General features: G+C 51.4%; 1 protein-coding gene across 1 annotated transcript; it reads right to left on the reverse strand.

The window, feature by feature from the left end:
- Positions 1-9,388: 9,388 nt before the first annotated feature.
- POU3F2 (POU class 3 homeobox 2) lies at positions 9,389-11,524 on the reverse strand. The gene has a single exon (XM_082475723.1). It carries the CDS (start codon positions 11,352-11,354, stop codon positions 10,035-10,037), a length of 1,320 nt encoding a protein of 439 aa, XP_082331849.1. The 5' UTR covers positions 11,355-11,524; the 3' UTR covers positions 9,389-10,034.
- Positions 11,525-17,089: the final 5,565 nt, after the last annotated feature.

The following is a 17,089-nucleotide window of genomic DNA, read 5'->3' on the forward strand; positions in this document are numbered from 1 at the left end:
ACAAGCGTTTGGTTAGGAGTTGAGGGAGAGAACGCAGAGTTAGGAGGCAGAGGAGGAGGATAGGGAAGGAGAATTGGATCTTCAACAAAACATTTGAACAGATTAGGAGGCTGTAAAACCCAGAGTAATTCTGAGCCGATGCCACTGTGGGGCGCCAAAGTTCTACTCGGCTAAGGCCTGCGGCCGTCTTGGGTGCGAGGACAGAAGTCCTGGAGAACAGATGCACCGGGGGAAGAGAGGGGGGAGGAAGGAGGGAAGGAAAAGGAAAGAGGGGGTGGGGCTGGGGTGTCCTTTATTCTCCAGTTAAACCCGCCTGGGAGACTGTTACATAACAAGTCTGTGAGTGCGGGAAGAGGACTTTGTTAGAAGGAAAGAAGGAGGGTGTGAGTGGGGGGAAGCTCTTAGAAAAGAAGAAACTCTCGGACCACTGAGCTGACCAAGGAGCACAGACGCTCCTCTTCGCTTCAGAAATTCTTGGGTTTCTTCTCAAACTGGGGCCACGACCTCTTTTAAAGAGGGCGAGCGAGGAGGGGAGAGAGATTTGGAGAGGCTCCGATCCCCACCATCACACCAGCTACCCCGCCCAACCTCCCCGCCTCCCACCCGCCATTTGGGGGCTGCCGCATCCGGGAAGCCGAGCGCTTTCTCCTCCGGGACGCCGCGGGGTTGCCCCAGTCCATCTGCAGCCCGGGAGGACTCCTCGGCCGGGATGAAGGGCGACCTCCCCCAACCTGCGAGCGCCCACGATGCTCAGCCGTCAGCTGCCGGGAGGCGCTGATTTCATTCCCGCGCGGCTTTCGCTGAGGGCGGCGGGGGGCGGGGGCCGGGGGGGCGGTGGGGGGCCGGCGGGGCGGGGGGCGGGGGGCGGGAGGCGGGAGGCGGCGGCAGAGACCGGGCTAGACTGAACGCCCCGGCCCCGCCAGGGTTTATTACATCCCCGCCACCGGCAAAGGTTAGGAACGCGCATTTAGAGATGGGATAATCCGAGTTTAAATATTAACAGTAAAAGCAGAACCGGTGGAATATTTACCTAGAAACTGAGCAGATCTCCTTCTGCCAGGGGAGAGGATCACCGAGGAGGCCCCGCTCCCAGGCCTGCGGCTCTGACCCGGCGCTTCCCCGTGGCATCGCCGAAGCCGCCCAAAGACCCACCTCGGGAGCTTCCTCGGATTGTGGTTAAGCGGGGAGGGCCGCAGACCCCCTGGCTTTGCCAAGTGGATCGCAGTTTGTGGGGCTCGCTCCAAATCTTCTGCTTTGTCATATTCTCCGTTTTAAAGGGCCTCCCCGACCAACAAAAGGTGGCGAAAGTACGTTGGATCAATAGCAAAGATTGTTATTTAGATAACGAATTAATCTCCCTGTTATAATACTTTTTATAGTGAACTTTGCACCCCTTCCATAAGGAAAAAGGAATTTAAAGGGAAAAAAGTCTCAAACAGGATTAAGGTTTTAATTACAATTCCCTACCGAAATAGTATGTTTGATGAGCTGATCTTATCAATTAATAGTAACATTAAAGCTCAAGAAACAGATTCACGGGAAATATGCTTAAGGGCGTCTCTTAAAAGTAATCGCAACCGGGGAACTAGCGGGGCAGCGGGCCAGGGAGGCGGCGTCCGAGCAGGTTTCGGACCCGCGTCTGCTCGGACTCGGCCGGTGCGGGGCGCGCATCTGGGACGCAGGATGGGGCGGGGGCGGCGGGCCCAGCTCTGGGAGACTCGGCCGCGCGGGTGGGAGGGCAATAATAAATAACAGACGCCTTTTCCAAGCCGAGGCCCACATCAAAGTTGGGGCCCCGCAAGGGCCGTGCAGTTCACTGCGTTTGGGTCAGCGTTATATTTCAGGGGCAAATAAAGTAATTTGAACATGCACCAACAGTTTTCCATAAAATACGAGTTAAAAGAAGTAATAGAACTAATCACTGTCTCCTCAAATCAAGTAGAAAACATTTCAATGCACTAATTAGAGTAATTAGAATAATAAGCCTCTGCCTATATGTGGTAAGACAATGTGTACAAACAACTTTATTTAATGTATACTGGTAATCAGCGATGCGTGCCTTCTTGAATGCTTAGCGCAATAAAACTACCCTCCGTCCGCCCAAACAATCAAATACAAATTAGTTTAATGATTGTGCCTGCTGAATGTCTTAGAAATCCACAGGCAGAGGCGAGTAAATAGAAGCATCCTTGTTTGCGTGCGTCCCCGCCCGGGCTGGCTCCCGGGCCCGGTGAGTGGCCGCGGGCGGGCGCGGCGGGAGAGAGCAGGAGGCCCGGCGCGCGGGGCGGAGGCCGGGCCGGGCGCCAGCCCAGGCCTGCGCCCCGCCGGAATCCCTGCTTCTGCCCTGGCCGCCTTCCCACCACTCCTCGGCCAGCTTCCCACCTCAGTGGCCCCGCCGCGCACCCCAGGCCCTAAGAGCCCCAGTGCCCCGCTGGGCCTCCCCTCCTCCAGAGGCCGAAGGCCTTGCTAGAACTCCCAGCGCCCGTCGACAAGGGTTTTAAGAAAGGAGTGATTTCCTCCCACCAAGCGATCCTTCCCAGGGGCCTTGGGGGACCAAGGGGGCCATCCGCCTGGGCTTCGGGTACCCACACCCCAGAGGAGAACCCCAGGCCTCGGGTGGTGCGGCGCGGCCCCTCCCCGCTCGCTGCCCTCAGCTCTGACTTGGGACGACGGGGTGCCCAGAGGGGCTCCCAGGTTCCCTTCGCTGGGGAACTGACTTTCCTCCTGTGTAGACGTAAGAGCGACTTTAGGTCCAGCAGGGAGAGATCGGTGTCCGAGGGTTTAGAGGTTCGTTTTCCTCCCAGTTTCAGCGCTGGGAGACTCGGTTCCGCTCCACTGGAGGCAGGCAGCTGAGGTCGGGAGCAGCCACAGGTTTGATGGGTGTGGGCTGAAGGGAACACGCTTCAGAACTTCGCTTACCAGCTCTCGGCTCCCTTGCTCCATTCCTTGACCCTCCCCATCTCCCCACCCCCTCTCCCCCCAAAATAGACAAACAGGACAAGGCCAAATTATCTACTTTACAGGCAGCTTTTTTCCTCCCCAGTTTTCCTGCAGTCGCCTCCTCTGCCCTCTTCTCTTGGGGGTCCTTCTCCCACGATTGCCTCTCTCAAGCACAAAGCCATGTCCTGGGCCCAACTTTGCAGAGTCAAGCGGAAAAGCCGCGCAGGCAGAAAGCTAGGAGAGTCACTCGCCCCTGGACCCTCGACACTTAGTTGCCTCTGTGCCCCATCGCATCTCTGCCCCGGCCACGCGCGCCCCCAGAGAGGCCCCGCCAACACACCGCGACTAGGAACAACTTCCCCGGGGGCGGTGGCCGCACCCAGGGCATCTGCCCTCCTTCTTCTGACCACCAGCTCTACCCTCAGCCTGGGGTGGGCGAACCCACCAATCGCCGACCCCCCTCCGCCTCCCAGGGTCTGCCTGGAAAGGGAGAGTGCTGGAACGGCCCAGAAGGTCCGGGCTGTCCACCCTCCCCCTAGGGGTCGGGGCGTCCGTGCAGTGGGAGCCGCAGAGAATCTCCATCTCTGGCCAACACTCAGGGGCAGTTCAGCGTCCCGGAGCGAAGGCCGGGGCTGGAGTCAGGGAAAAGCCGGGCTCTTCTCTCTTCGGTCCCCCCCAAACGTGCCCGCTGGCCGAGCAGCCTGGGCCTTCCTCTCGGCGGCCGGGCTCCCCGAGGTGGGGGGCGCGCAGCGGGGCTGGGGCGTCTCCCGTGCGCCGGGTGCCGGGCCGACGCCCGCGCGCAGCACACTAGCCTGCCTGGCCCAGGCGCTGTCACAACTTGGAAGGAATATTGTTAGGGCAGCAAACAAACGACCCAAAGTTGTTCATGTCAAATCATTCTCTCCAGAATCCTGTGCTGTGGAACATAAAAATCCTCGGACGGGATGAGATTTCTTAACAGGAGGAGGGAAAGAACTCCCAACACTTTCCACAAGGATTTTTTGCCCGAACCGTAAAGCCCAGTGATTTACAATGGCTAATTTGTGTTACAAACCCGCAAGAAACTTTTTCTTTTTCCCACTCTGCTGCCAAACTTTGGCCATATTTAGCTGTGTGTGGCTTTCTTCTTTCCTTCTTTTTAAACAACAAACCCAGAGGAAACAGTGGTGGGAGGAAAAATATATGCTCCAAATCAAAATGGATGCAGATTCAAATTTACTCCACAGCGAGGTTTCCTATCGCCGCCGTTCTGCACACCGAGAGTTAATCGTATACAATTTATAACAATCAAAATCCCCTCCATATTGCTCAGATGGGGTCCAAGTGCTCCCCTGTCTTTCTAAAATCAGTGACAAGTGAGTCTTTGTGGGGCATTTATTTTCTTCTTTTTTCTAGATGACAGCTCCCCATTCTGAGAGCAGAGAGCTGTTTGCCGCCAGCCACAGACCACTCCAGAGCCCAGGCTCTTCATCTGCGATCCGCGTAAGGAAGTCCCCCCGACCCCCCGCCTCCAAATCCCAGACAAAGAGCTATAAAAACTCAGAAAGACGTGGAAGAAATGAACTTTAAGATATAGATGCACTTTTACTGGTGTATTAAATAACATTTCAGACATTAAAAAAAAAAGAAATACATCTTAATGTTATCAACAACCAGAATTCTAGGAACAATAAGAGAGGCCAGGGTTGTTTTGATGGGATATGATATTGTGTCTAAAACCTCTAATAGCTAAGCCAAGCAGAGTTGTTGGTATGGTAAAGGGAAAGTACTACATGATAAAGTTAATTAACTTTTTTTCTTAAAAAAAAAAAAGGAGGAAACAAATTTCCTAGCTTCCCACCAAACACAAGAACAATGTGAAAATATTCTGATTTTTCTTTATCTCCACAACCAAGCAAAGCCTTAAAGAAAACTAAAAAGCCGTTTTCTGGCCCTTCTGTACCCACATCTACATAAGGGTCATTGAAATAACTCTGGCCCAAGTTCTACAAAGGTGAGCAAGTTAATTCCATGATTTGCTAGCTGAGTGGCAAGCCCCTGCCACTTTTGCATTATTTCCCATCCTGAATCAAGTAGGGGCAATATGTACCAGGAGCCCTGGTTCTCTCCTAACACCATCTGCCCCCTGTTAAGAGACTATGCATCACTGAAAAAGTAAACTTTCCTGAACAGGGAAAACATTTGTATAAATTTAGCTGTACATCCCATTTAGTCATATTGTCAAGATTCATTCATAGTACTTCAAAGATGCATCTTTTTCTTTCATTTTAAATAAACACTGTCCCTTTTGCCTCACTGAAATATACAAGCAGACCCGAAGAAACACTTTTACCTTTGACCCTCACTTCACCATCCTTCTTCCTTTTTCTGTACAAGCTCAGTTCTTTACCTCATTCTTTAACTTGTCTAGGAATTCAATAGAATCTAGAACAGAGTTCTATAAACTGATTGAAAAATCAACAAAGACAAATCACAGAGACCAGTGATAAAAAGATCATTTCTCTCACCCTGCAACCCAGCACTATCCAAGCCGCTTCCACAGTAAGGCAAATGAAAGGCAAATGAATGCAGCATATAGACACACAAGGGCAGGTACCAATGTGCTCACATGCCATTTTTTCCCCATTGTTGCTGTTGCATCTCTTTATTAGTTGCTTTTGAAGACATAAGAAGATAGAAAGATGAATACCTTTATTAAAGCCATTTCACCAGAAAATTTTGCCAACCAGTGTGTGGTTCCCACTGGCAGGAGCGGGAGAGGAAGGAGAAGAGTGCTTTTGTTGTTGAATCTGAAATATAAGGGAGGTAACTTCATGGGAACTGAGAATGTTTAGAAGTGCCAAGCATAATATTATTTATGGTCACTCCCTCCATCTGACCTTCGCATAACTCTCCCACACGATCATTTCTTCCCCATCTTACCCCATAAAATTTAAAAGTGACCTATCTTGAGGAAACACAGGAGCTCTTTCAGGATGGCCGTGCTCTGCATTATTGTCTTTAGGGAAACGAAAGGGTTTGTCGTTGTGGCTAGTCAACATTTTAGGGATGACTGACCCACAAATTTCTCCCAGTGGCAGCCATGGAGTTTTTCACCTTAGCATGCCATACACTCCCCAAACGGGCATCAAAACTGCCCAAGTAGCTCTAGAGTCTGAACCGCAAGCATGGGTCAAAACCGTGGCGTGTCCGTTTAACACGTGATGGTTTCCAGACAGTAGCCCCTGTGACTAAGAACAAAAAAAGCCTTCTCAAGGTCCACTCAAATGCCCTGCAGAGGGCAGATGCTGCTTGTTTTCTGCTTACAACGGAGGGGGATATTGACGCAGAACTCAAATCTATAACCAGCTTAAACATTTTACCCATCAGCATGACTGCAGTCACAAAACACTTCTTCTTTCTGTCACTTCTTGTTCAGACTATTGATAAGATCATTTGGCTGAATCTGTTTGGGACCTGGGTAATATTGACTAGGAGTTAGAAAAGATGATCAGATGTAATAAGCCCAGAAACTACCTTTCAGAATGGGCATATATACTTAAACCACTGTTCCAAGGAGGACTTTAAATAGATCAGCAAACTTGTAAACTAATGCAACACTGCTTGGATTTCTCACTAACCTTAAACCTTGTGATGTTCCATCTATGACTATCTGAAACAATTTGTTATTAGCATCCCGGTCTTGAGTCTTTCCCCTATGTTATTTTCCTTTTTTTCATTTCTTGTTTCAGATCCTGTTTGCTTGTCTGATGAGAAATAGACACTATTGTATAAACCATTGCAAATTCCATCTTTTTCTGTAAGCCTAACAGGAACAATATAGAGGACCTACCTCTAATCACTTTGTAAACACACATAGTGCATATTGTCAGAATCATTCTTTGTTGAAAGATATTTGTTAATTATGAAAAAGAATAATCCTCTTTACTAAGCCTTGCTCTTCTGTAGGTCCCAAATTATGTGAGGACATGTGGGTAAAGATCAAAGTCCACCTAGTTCCATGGATGCTCTCCAAAAAAGCACAATCAGATAAGGTAAAGCTAACCTGGAAAGATGATGCAGGGGCACTGCAGATATTTCAGGGGACAAACACCTCTTTGTCAGACCATGAAATGGCAAACAAACTGAAGTTCAAACCCAATGACCATTTCAATGGAATACTACAGGCTTAGTGACTGCAAGGTTTGGGACTGATAGTTTTTGCAAAGAAAAGTGAATCAGAAGAGTATTCTCTCTTTAAAAAAAAAAGCTCCTGAAAGTTATAAACATGAAACCTGGCAGTATATGTATAAAATTTATTCCAAAACTTTATGAAGTATAAAGGAAGGGAAGTGTTTTACACACAACTCAACTCAGTCAGTATAAGGTCTAGGGTTTTCCCCCCTTAAAACTTGGCACTATTTTTAAAATAAAATAAAGATATTTCAATAATTAGAACAAACTATGAAGGTATTGTGCATTTCTGTTTTATGTAGATAATAAAATATTACTTTAACATAAATATATAAGGATCTCTGCGTTTTTATTTTCCCCACAAGCACAACCAAATGTACCAAAACAAAGTATTTTTAAAGAGACTGAACAAAAAAAATTACATCCCATATAGATTTTGCTCACCTACTCATTTAAAGCTACAGAAAAACAGTTTCCAGAACCTTTTTGCTTTAAAAGAAATAAATATACATTGAGGCAGGCCACTTAAAAATGATATGAAAATATTTCCCTGGGTAGCATTAAAAAAAAAGAAAATAGACAAAGAAACATTTAAACTATTTCTGCATTTCAAAAGACAGATATTAAACATATATACATAGTGGTAAGGTTCAGTGGTAACTTTCATCTTAGTAAACCTATGAGAGTTAGAGGAGCTATAGACACGTCCCCTGAACTCCAGCTTCTGACCTTATCCACTTGGTAATAAGAATGTGAAAATTCATTTCCTCGCTTTACCATTGGCTCTATGCCCTGCTCCGGATTGCTTCACTAAAGGCCAGTTCCCACACCTTAGGAACAGGCGGCATGATGCACCCCGAAGCAGCTCCGTGCCCATCTCCTTGTGACAGTCATTGGGGGAAATGAAATACAGGCAAATAAATATGCCCATTATAAGCCATCATTTATCTTGCAAAAACATTGAAAATGAAACAATCACAGGTGTTTGAAAAGACAATATAAAGCATAGTTCCTAAAACATTAACTACTGATTGCAATGCTAATCTGATGCGGAACAATAATTTTCTGGTAGTGAGAATTTAATTTCTTAAAATAAAAATTTGTCTAATAACTAACCAGAAAAAAAAAGCCCCAAACTTTTAAGATGAATAAAAAGTGTTTTCCCTTTTAGCGCCCTTTTGTGCTGATTATTATTTAATATTTTAACTGATCACAGTTTAATGGTATTTATTTTCAATAAAGTTACAAGTTTTGTTTTCCACCTTCACTTCCCGGTAGAGTCTTTTGTTATGAGAGTTAACCGTTTTCCATCAAGATAAGGTCAAAAAACGCACTTAAAACTGTTAACAAAGGGAGAAAAGGAAGGATTGAAAATAACATTTTTTTCTACTTCATTTGGCTTCTTTAGTAAAAGAGGGGGGAAAACTGTCCAAGTCAAACTGGTATTTTCTGTAATAAATTACAGAAGAAGAGGGTGTGGGACCTTATATATGATTTGATAAACAAATGAGCTAGTGAAGACAAAGTCAGCCTAGAGTGGAGATATTCTCTGTATGCATATGGGTATTTGTGTGCTAAGAATCACAGTCTATGCATACACCATTAAGTTCCCAGATTATTTTCTTTATGTTAAAAAACAAAAGCTATTAGAGGAACAAAGTTTAACTGCTGCTGTCAGCACAAATAATTCCTCATAATTAAGTTATTAAAACCGAAGGCAGAGAACTGTACAGGGGTGTCTGAAGATACATATTTCCCTAGTTCTCTTCGAAGTGCCACTTTCCTTCTGTTGGACAACTCTGGAAATATATTTAACCTCCACATTTCCTCTGAGCTCTTTCACAATGGGCCCGCCTGATAAAATGAAGCAATCAGTCACTCACTATCGATTTTTCTTTTTCTTCCCTCCTCAACCTCCCCCAGAAACACTGCCTGAAAATGAAGTTTACTTTGTGGCTGGTAACAGAAACCAATGCTTCACTTTCATTTTTGTATTCCAAACAGAATTCTTGCCTTGGATAAAGCGGGTAGACCATGCACATTTCCTGAAAGCAGAGAATTATTTATTTTGTATGAAGTCAATCGGTTTGCTTTGGTAAAAGGAGCAAATAAACGTTATACCAATGTAAGGAGGGGGGAATCTGAAGGTAATCAAAGTTCACAAACAGTAAGAATAACTAGAGGGGCAACACAAGAACATTAGAGATGGAGAGTGGCCAAAAGCTGGCTTCAACTCTCTCCAAGGAATAAAAACCAAACCAAACCAAACCAAACCAAACCAAACCAAACCAAACCAAACCAAACCAAACCAAACCCGGCAACTTCAAAATTAACGCTGGGAGAAAGAAAAACATGTTTGTGAATTTGTTCATGTAAACTTCAATTTTCTTGCAGTGCAAATTTATGTGGTTAAGTTTTGCCTACATCAAAGAACGTGTGTATTTTTCCCTCTTTCCTGATGGGGATCCACATTAAATAAACACAGCAGCATGTGCCAACTCCAAGCATCAGGAGCTGTGTTTTGTGTTTCTCACGGTTTGGTAGATTTTTTTGTCTTTTTGGTAATTTATTTAGTTTTGCCAGGTATTTAACTCAGTGCTTGCCATCTCTCTCTCTCTCTCTCTCACACGCACACACACACACACACATTCTCTTCTCACTCTCTCTATGAGACACTCCACTCCATTGCCTGGGTGCTAGCCTGTAAAGGTCAAAACATCATTACACCTGCTACCGTTTAAAGGATAGTCCAGTGCCTTAGTTGTTTTCCTTATTTTTTTTTCTTTTTAAGGGACGGGGAAATAATAATTAAAAAGAAAAGAACAATCAGAAGTTAGAGAGGGAACAAGGGGGCCGGGAAAGGGTCGCGGACCGAAGGGGAGGGGGAGCCTCGCGCTCTGCCCCTCCCCCCCCGCTCGAGTTCACTGGACGGGTGTCTGTACCCCGTGGTGTGGTGGCGTGTCCCTACTCCCCCCGTACACATCCTCGGCGCCCGGCAGAGTCCCTCCGGGAGGGGTCATCCTTTTCTCTTTCTGTCTCCTGTTACAAAACCAAACTCTCACCACCTCCTTCTCCAGCTGTAAGCTGTCCGCGAGGGAGGTGATCTCCTGGGCCGAGGGCTTGGGGCATTTGAGGAAATGGCTCTCCAGAGCCCCCTTGACGCTCACCTCGATGGAGGTCCGCTTTTTCCTCTTGCGCCCCTGCGCTGCGATCTTGTCTATGCTCGTGGGGCTGCCCGAGGACGAGTCCGCCTCCTCCAACCACTTGTTCAACAAAGGCTTCAGCTTGCACATGTTCTTGAAGCTCAGCTGCAGGGCCTCAAACCTGCAGATGGTGGTCTGCGAGAACACGTTGCCGTACAGGGTGCCCAGCGCCAGCCCCACGTCCGCTTGGGTAAATCCCAGTTTGATCCGCCGCTGCTTGAACTGCTTGGCAAACTGCTCCAGGTCGTCCGAGGTCGGCGTGTCCTCATCCGAGTGCGGGTCGTGGTGCGCGCCGGGGTGGCCGGGCGGGCCCTGCGGGGGCGGCGGGGGCGGCGGCTGCTGGTGCGGGTGCGAGTGCGGGTGCGGGTGGTGATCAGCGTGGTGCGGCTCGTCGTGCGCGTCCCGCAGGCCGTGGTGGTGCAGCCCGGCCGGCTGCCCGCCGGCGCCCAGCATACCGTTCACCGTGAAGCTGGGCTGCGAGTAGAGCAAGCCGCCGTTGGACGCTCCCATGGAGGGCGGGAGGTGCGCCGCAGCCGCCGCGCTCCGCCATGCCCCGGGCCCCGGGTGGTGGTTGGCAGCGTGGTGCACCAGATGCGGCGGCCGCTGCTGCTGCTGCTGCTGTTGCTGCTGCTGCTGCTGCTGCTGCTGCTGCTGTTGCTGCTGCTGCAGGGCGCCCGGCCCGTGCAGCTCGTCGCCGCGGCCGCCCTGCTGTACCACCACCGAGGGCTTGATGTCCGGCTGGCCCAAGGGGCTGGTGGACCACGGGGAGCCGTCGCCGCCGCCCCCGCCGCCACCCCCGCCCCCGCCGCCGCCGCCACCGCCCCCGCCGCCGCCGCCGTGGGACAGCGCGGTGATCCACTGGTGAGCGTGGCTGAGCGGGTGCCCGTTGCTCTGCAGCGCGCCGTAGTCGCCCTGCACCAGGCTCTGCGCCTCGCGGTAGCCCCCCGCGCCCTGCTGCATGCCGCCCGGCGGCTCGGCGTGCACGATGGAGGCGCTGGAGGTGAGCAGGCTGTAGTGGTTAGACGCTGCGGTCGCCATGACTCTCGGAGCCGGACTGAGCGCTCTGGTTAAAGGAGCCGCGCATTTGACAGTTACTTTTTCGCCTCGGGCTCCTCTCCTCGCTCGCTCTCTGTCTCTCTCCTCTCTCCCCAGCGGGCAGCTCCGACGCCCGCTCCGACGCCTTCTGTTGCTGCTCCTGCTATTACTGCTGCCGCCGCCGCCGCCGCCGCCGCCTCCCGCCCGCCCTCGCTCTCTTTCTCCTCCTCTCCCTCCTTGCTCTCTCTCACTCTCTGACTAGCTCCGCGCTCCCCCCCTCTCCCTGCTCTCTCCAGCTCTCTCCCGCTCTCTTGGCAGCGCCAGCTCGCAGCGGCACGCGCCTGGGCCCCGCCCCCTCCGCCCCCTCCCATTGGCTCCGCGCCCTTTGATTTACGTGGATACCGCTAGCAACCTCCCAGGCCGGCGCCACTGATTGGCGCAGAGCTGTCCCCTCCTCCTCCCCCCCCGGGCGCGGAGTCCTCTTAGCCCTCCTCCGGTCCCCCCTCTCCACCCAATTCAGAATCTCAGAGTTCTCACCTCCCCTTCTCCCCCACCCCCGGCCTCCTCCGCCCCTAGGATGGGCCCGCCCCCCATCTGTCTCCCAAGCAGACGCGCCGGGCGGTCCCGGTGGAGGAGGGGGGCGCCCCAGCCATCTATCGACCAAAGACACTTGCAAGACTTGGGTGGCGGAGGGGAGGGGGATGTCAGTCCACCTACTCCTCCCAATAGGGCGGGAGAGGGGGGTGAAGAAGCAAGAAGAGAAAGGCTGAGTCCCAACAAGCCATGGGGAGTCCGATTTTTATTCACCTTGGGACACACACACACACACACACACACACACACACACACACACACGCCAACGTCTCATATCTAGAGCCAGAAGTCAGACTAGACCCCCTGTTGAAGTCTCCTTTCCCCCACAGTTAGAATTTCAGTGCCCATGAGCTTCTTGCTCCAGGGTGTGCGGACACTTTTGCCCCAATAAAGGTCCTCTTCTTCCCCTCCACCCCGCCGCTAGCGTAGGATGTCTTCCTTTTAGGTTCCAGGCCTAATTGTCTTCCAGCCCCTCGGGATGAGGACCCCACGAGAGGCAGGCTCAGCCCGTGCCTCGGCTTGTAAGAGACTCCTGTCCAGGAGCGGAGTTGCCTGCTCTGACAGCGCAGCGGTCTGGACTGAAAACAAAACTCTGAAAGTCTCTGACACATTCAAACACTGGGGCGCGCGCACAGTTTTTGGTTTAGGAAACCAGGACCCTGAGCCGGTAGACCTTTGCCCTGTACCAGGCTACAGGAGCGCCTGGCAAGGGGTGTTCGGCCTCCGGGTGCGGGGGAGGCACCAAGGGCGGCTCCAGGAAGCGGAACCGCGGGGACTGCGTGAGCGCTTCCTCGTGCTCCTGGAGCTTTTGGATGCAACTTTTCCGTTAGCTGCTTCGAAAGGGAGGAAGAGCGTGTGAAGAAAAATGGGCAGTACTAGGGGAACCTTCCTGATCCTAAACTTCGGCGGACGCCAGCTGGTGGGTTGGTCTAACTCAGCTCCCAGGCGCTCACTGGCGAAGCTCCGTGCTTAGCCTTCAGCCGTGAACTCCAGAGCGAGACTGCGGGACCCTGCCCTGGCTGCACAGCTCTTCCCAGCGCGAGCGCGTCGCGCCGTCAGTGCCGTAGCCGCCGGGAGCAGGTGCCTGCCGCGGGTTTCGGAGCCTGCTAGCCGGGTAGCAGAGACCCGGGCGCGGACCCGTGCTGGAGCAGCGGAACCACCGCGCAGGCCCGAGTGTACCGGACGGATACTGCAAAACGAATCAGAAGTTGCTGCCGGGAAGGCAAACAAACAAACAAACAAAAAACCACAGGGAAAATGAATTGCGTCCCCACCTCTCACCCTCGGCCTCGCGCGTTGTAGCCCTAGCGCTGGCGCTGCCGGTGGTCGTGGGTTTGTGAGGGAAGCCAAATCAACGCTCAAGGGGAGCACTTTGGGGCCTCCGAGCATCTTAATCTAGACAGCAAAGTGGAACGGGCCAGAGAATTCATCATGACTAACGAGGAGCGGAGGCCTTTGGGGAGTGGCTGAGCTGTTTATAAATCACCACGTTGAGCACCCGCCCGGGCAAGGCGCTTTGGCTGAGAATTTCCACGTGCCCTCTGTTTACGAGCGTGTGTGTGGAAGAGAGAGAAATCGTTAGGGGAGGGGCGAGCCCACAGGCCGCCAACGGAACGGACCTGCATCCCCCCACGCGCGCACCCGCGCGGCGAGGCGAGGACACACACCTTGTGGCGCTGGGTTCCCGCGCAAGCGCGGAGCCACTCCGGCCGCTCGCCTGGGGGCTGCTAGGAATCCCGTAACTTTGCCGGGCTACGAAAAAATGAAAAAGTCCAAGCCCCGGAGCGCGCAGACTCTGCGGCTGGCGCCCGCGGCTTTTCCACTGAGAGTAAAGGGGATGGGCGGAGGGCAGGACCGCCTCCCTCCGCAGCAGTTCCGAGTCCCCAGCGCTGGGCGCTTGGCTCTCCCGGGGCTTTGGGAGCGCACAGGCCGCTCGCCAGCCGCGTCCCGCCCGGCCCGCCGCGCCTCTTCTCACCCCCTGCCCCCCGGCTGCCCTCCTTCCCCGCCTCTCGGCTGGGAGAACTCAGAGCTCCCACAGATGGAAGGATCCAGCCTCCGGGAAGGGCCGCGTCCGGGCGCTGAACAAGCTCACCCCCCTCCCCCTTCCGGGGCAGGTGTCTGCTTTTCTCTGGATTTGATTTCTCATTTCTCAAGGGACAAGGCCCTTTGCAGCCGGTGGGGTGAAACACTCGAGGGAAGAAAAAGGTTTCCAATCTCCGAGGGAACCGAGGCGGCCTGACTCAGAGACACTTTAAAAGTCCCCCTCCCTCCTCTCCTTCTGCCTCCCTTTCCCCAGTCTCGGGCTTTGGGCGCTGGGGTGTTGGGTAGGGGAGCAAGAATAGGCTGCACGTGTACATCCCAACTTCCTGTCTGCAATGGGACTTCACTGGCGATTACTGCTCGGAGATCCATGCCACGCTGACGTCCCGGGTCTCCACTCCACCCCCACCCCCGCCTCATTTCGCTGGCAGGCGACGGAGCCGAAACGTTCCCAACAGGGTAAGCCGGGTGGTTCTACCGGATTAATACACCCAGTAAATCCCGGGGAGTACACAAAGCAATGCTCTACTCCTGGGCCTCAGCCTCTGCATCCCACCCCCACCCCCACCCCCACCCCCGGAGCCGGGCCAATCGCCGGGCCGGCTGGGCTGGGCTGGGCGCGCACAGTGGCTCTGGGTACCACCCGCCCACCCCCTGCGCCACTCCCGCCTCCCCGGCTGTCGCCGGAGGCCCGGTTGGCGCGAACGCCGGGTCCTGAGTAGCCTCGGCTTCCAGTCTGCCTTCCGGCGCTGCCCCTCCCCGGGGCTCCGGGAACCTGGGCTCTCTGAGGTTTCAGCCCCAGATGGGGGCTTCTCGGTCCTCCCTTACCTTTCTCCCCCCATCGTGGGCGCCTTTCTTTGCGGCTGACCCCGCTGGAGCAGAGTCCACACGTCTGCCTGCCTTTCTCCACCCTCATAAAAGCATGTTGAAGGTGTCTCGGAGGGACACCTCCAGGTTTCGATTCAGCTCATTCCCTTTCACTGTTCAAAGCAACTGTTCAAATACAGAGGCTGCTTACGTTGACGAGGAGAGGATTTCAAACAACCCTAAAATGCTTTGAACTGACAAGGTGTCTTGATATCTCCCTCACTCCAGTACAGCTCCCCGAGATCATTGGCTAGGACAAAGGCTGAGCAGGCGGTTCACGCGGGCCTCGCAGCCTCCGGGGCTGACTGAGGGGTCCCCTGGGCCCCCTCCTCGAGAACAAGCTCCAGGCGCCCTGAGAGGAGATCCTGGCAACCGCGTCAGCCCGTCCCCTTCCCCTAGGTCCCAGCAAGGGCTCTACTGAGTCGGTATCCTGACCTGGACGAGTCTAAGGAATTGGTGCGGACTCCCTCCTGCACTGCCTGGAGAGAAACGACTCAGCGAATCCGAGCTAAACCCCAAAGACCGATATTTATCCCCACATTGTCACACTTCTCGAAAGAGCGAGCCGGGCCTGGGTCTTGGTAGTGCCCAGCACCTTGACCTGAGGCCCCCAAAGTCTTCACCTGAGTAACAGTAATGGTATCAACCTATGCATTGTAACCTGAACTCTAATTTATTAACTTGGTTCATCTAGTAAACACACTCACACCGTATGTAAAGTATCATTTATTGTATTTCTCTATACCAGGACTTGGCAGAAAAACCACCATAATCACTCCCATACATGGAGCTGAAAGGACACAGTTATTAAAATAGAGGTGAGACAGTATTCGTTTGATCTTCATTTATTTCTTATTGATGTAGTTTTATGATAACAGAAATCAGAAAACGAAGGAAATTTTCTTAGGAGGTGGCAGCTGGTTTAAACTTGGGTAAAATTGCCTACTGGGACTTCCTTTTTAATGTATCCACCTTGGAAGAGGATTCTGTGAATCCCTTCTCTTTCTCTTCCTTTTCCTCTCCTCCTCCTCTTCCTCCCTTGTCTCAGTCATTCATTCCTGTGCTTTCTGCTCTCCTGCTAGTTCCCAGAAGCTGTTTGAGCTTCGCACGTTTTATGGAACTTCTTTGCTAAGGGCCTACAGAATGTCAAAACTGAGGTTCCCACTTCAGAGCTGCAGCTTTAAACAGCCAATCCACACAAAGAGGCAGCTAGCTCCTTTAATGAAAACCTCCTTAAAGCTCGAAGAATTGCAGGCTTGGGGATGCATTTATAAGGAGCAAGGAACATGCATTTCCAAGTTGCCAGTTCTTGTGAGAGAAACAATAAACATTTACCTTAAAAAAAGGACAGAAATTAATATCTTTAATTATGTAGGAGCACAATGTCTCCTCAATTAAAAAAATCTCACATAGATTTATATGTTACTATCTATACATACATTTTACAAGTTTCTAAATGTGCATCTGTCTCCATGTCATAAACGGTCTTGAAGAAGGAAAAGTTTTCTGAAAGTTGAAACTCCCATTCTTCATATTCTTGGCAACTCTGTGTTTGTCCATGCCTCACATACGGATGATTCTATTTTATCTTCACTACTGTGTAAACCAGTGAGATGTAATGTTCTAAGTTCAGTGTTTTGAAATGAAATTACTTGAATTCATGGATATTAACCTCTTTCTCCTTTTCTTCCAGTTCTGAATCTCATCATTAAAAATGATACCCCCTCTGTAGTCCACAAGTGAATATTTTATAGACAGGCATGGCTTAAGGACTTCTAAAACCACATCGCCCAGGCAGTCTCGCTGTTTCAGGGGTTACTTGGGGTAATTTACCAAAGGAAGCCTGCTAAATTTTGAGTGGTGAATTTGAGGCCTTACTGGGGAGAAAGCATAAAGGACGCATTCCATCAGTGTGCGAGACAAATTCTATTTGGAGATAATACAGCTTGTTTATATTGAAATATCAGGAACAGAACACGAGGGGATTGGTGGCTCCTAGTTCCCTTTCTGAAATTTCGTTTTCAAAGGACTATCAGTTAAATGACTTCCTAACAGTGGAGCCTGAAGGTGTTTCCCACCCCCATCCCTTGCCCTAAAGCAGGTGGATGGCCACCAGGAGGAAATGACAACTCTTTGATACATAAAAGTGATTTCAACAGAAACCACCTCAGCTCTGAAGCTTTTGGAGATGTACTGAGATGAAGTCCTTGCCACCATCCCTTCCCTTTCTTATCCTC

This window comes from Balaenoptera physalus (genome assembly GCF_965194825.1).
Source record: "Balaenoptera physalus genome assembly, chromosome: 9".
NCBI classification, from domain to species: Eukaryota; Metazoa; Chordata; class Mammalia; order Artiodactyla; family Balaenopteridae; genus Balaenoptera; species Balaenoptera physalus.

Coding starts and splice junctions, on each gene's coding strand:
- POU3F2 (XM_082475723.1), bottom strand. CDS start 11,354: ATGGCGACCGCAGCGTCTAACCACTACAGCCTGCTCACCTCCAGCGCC.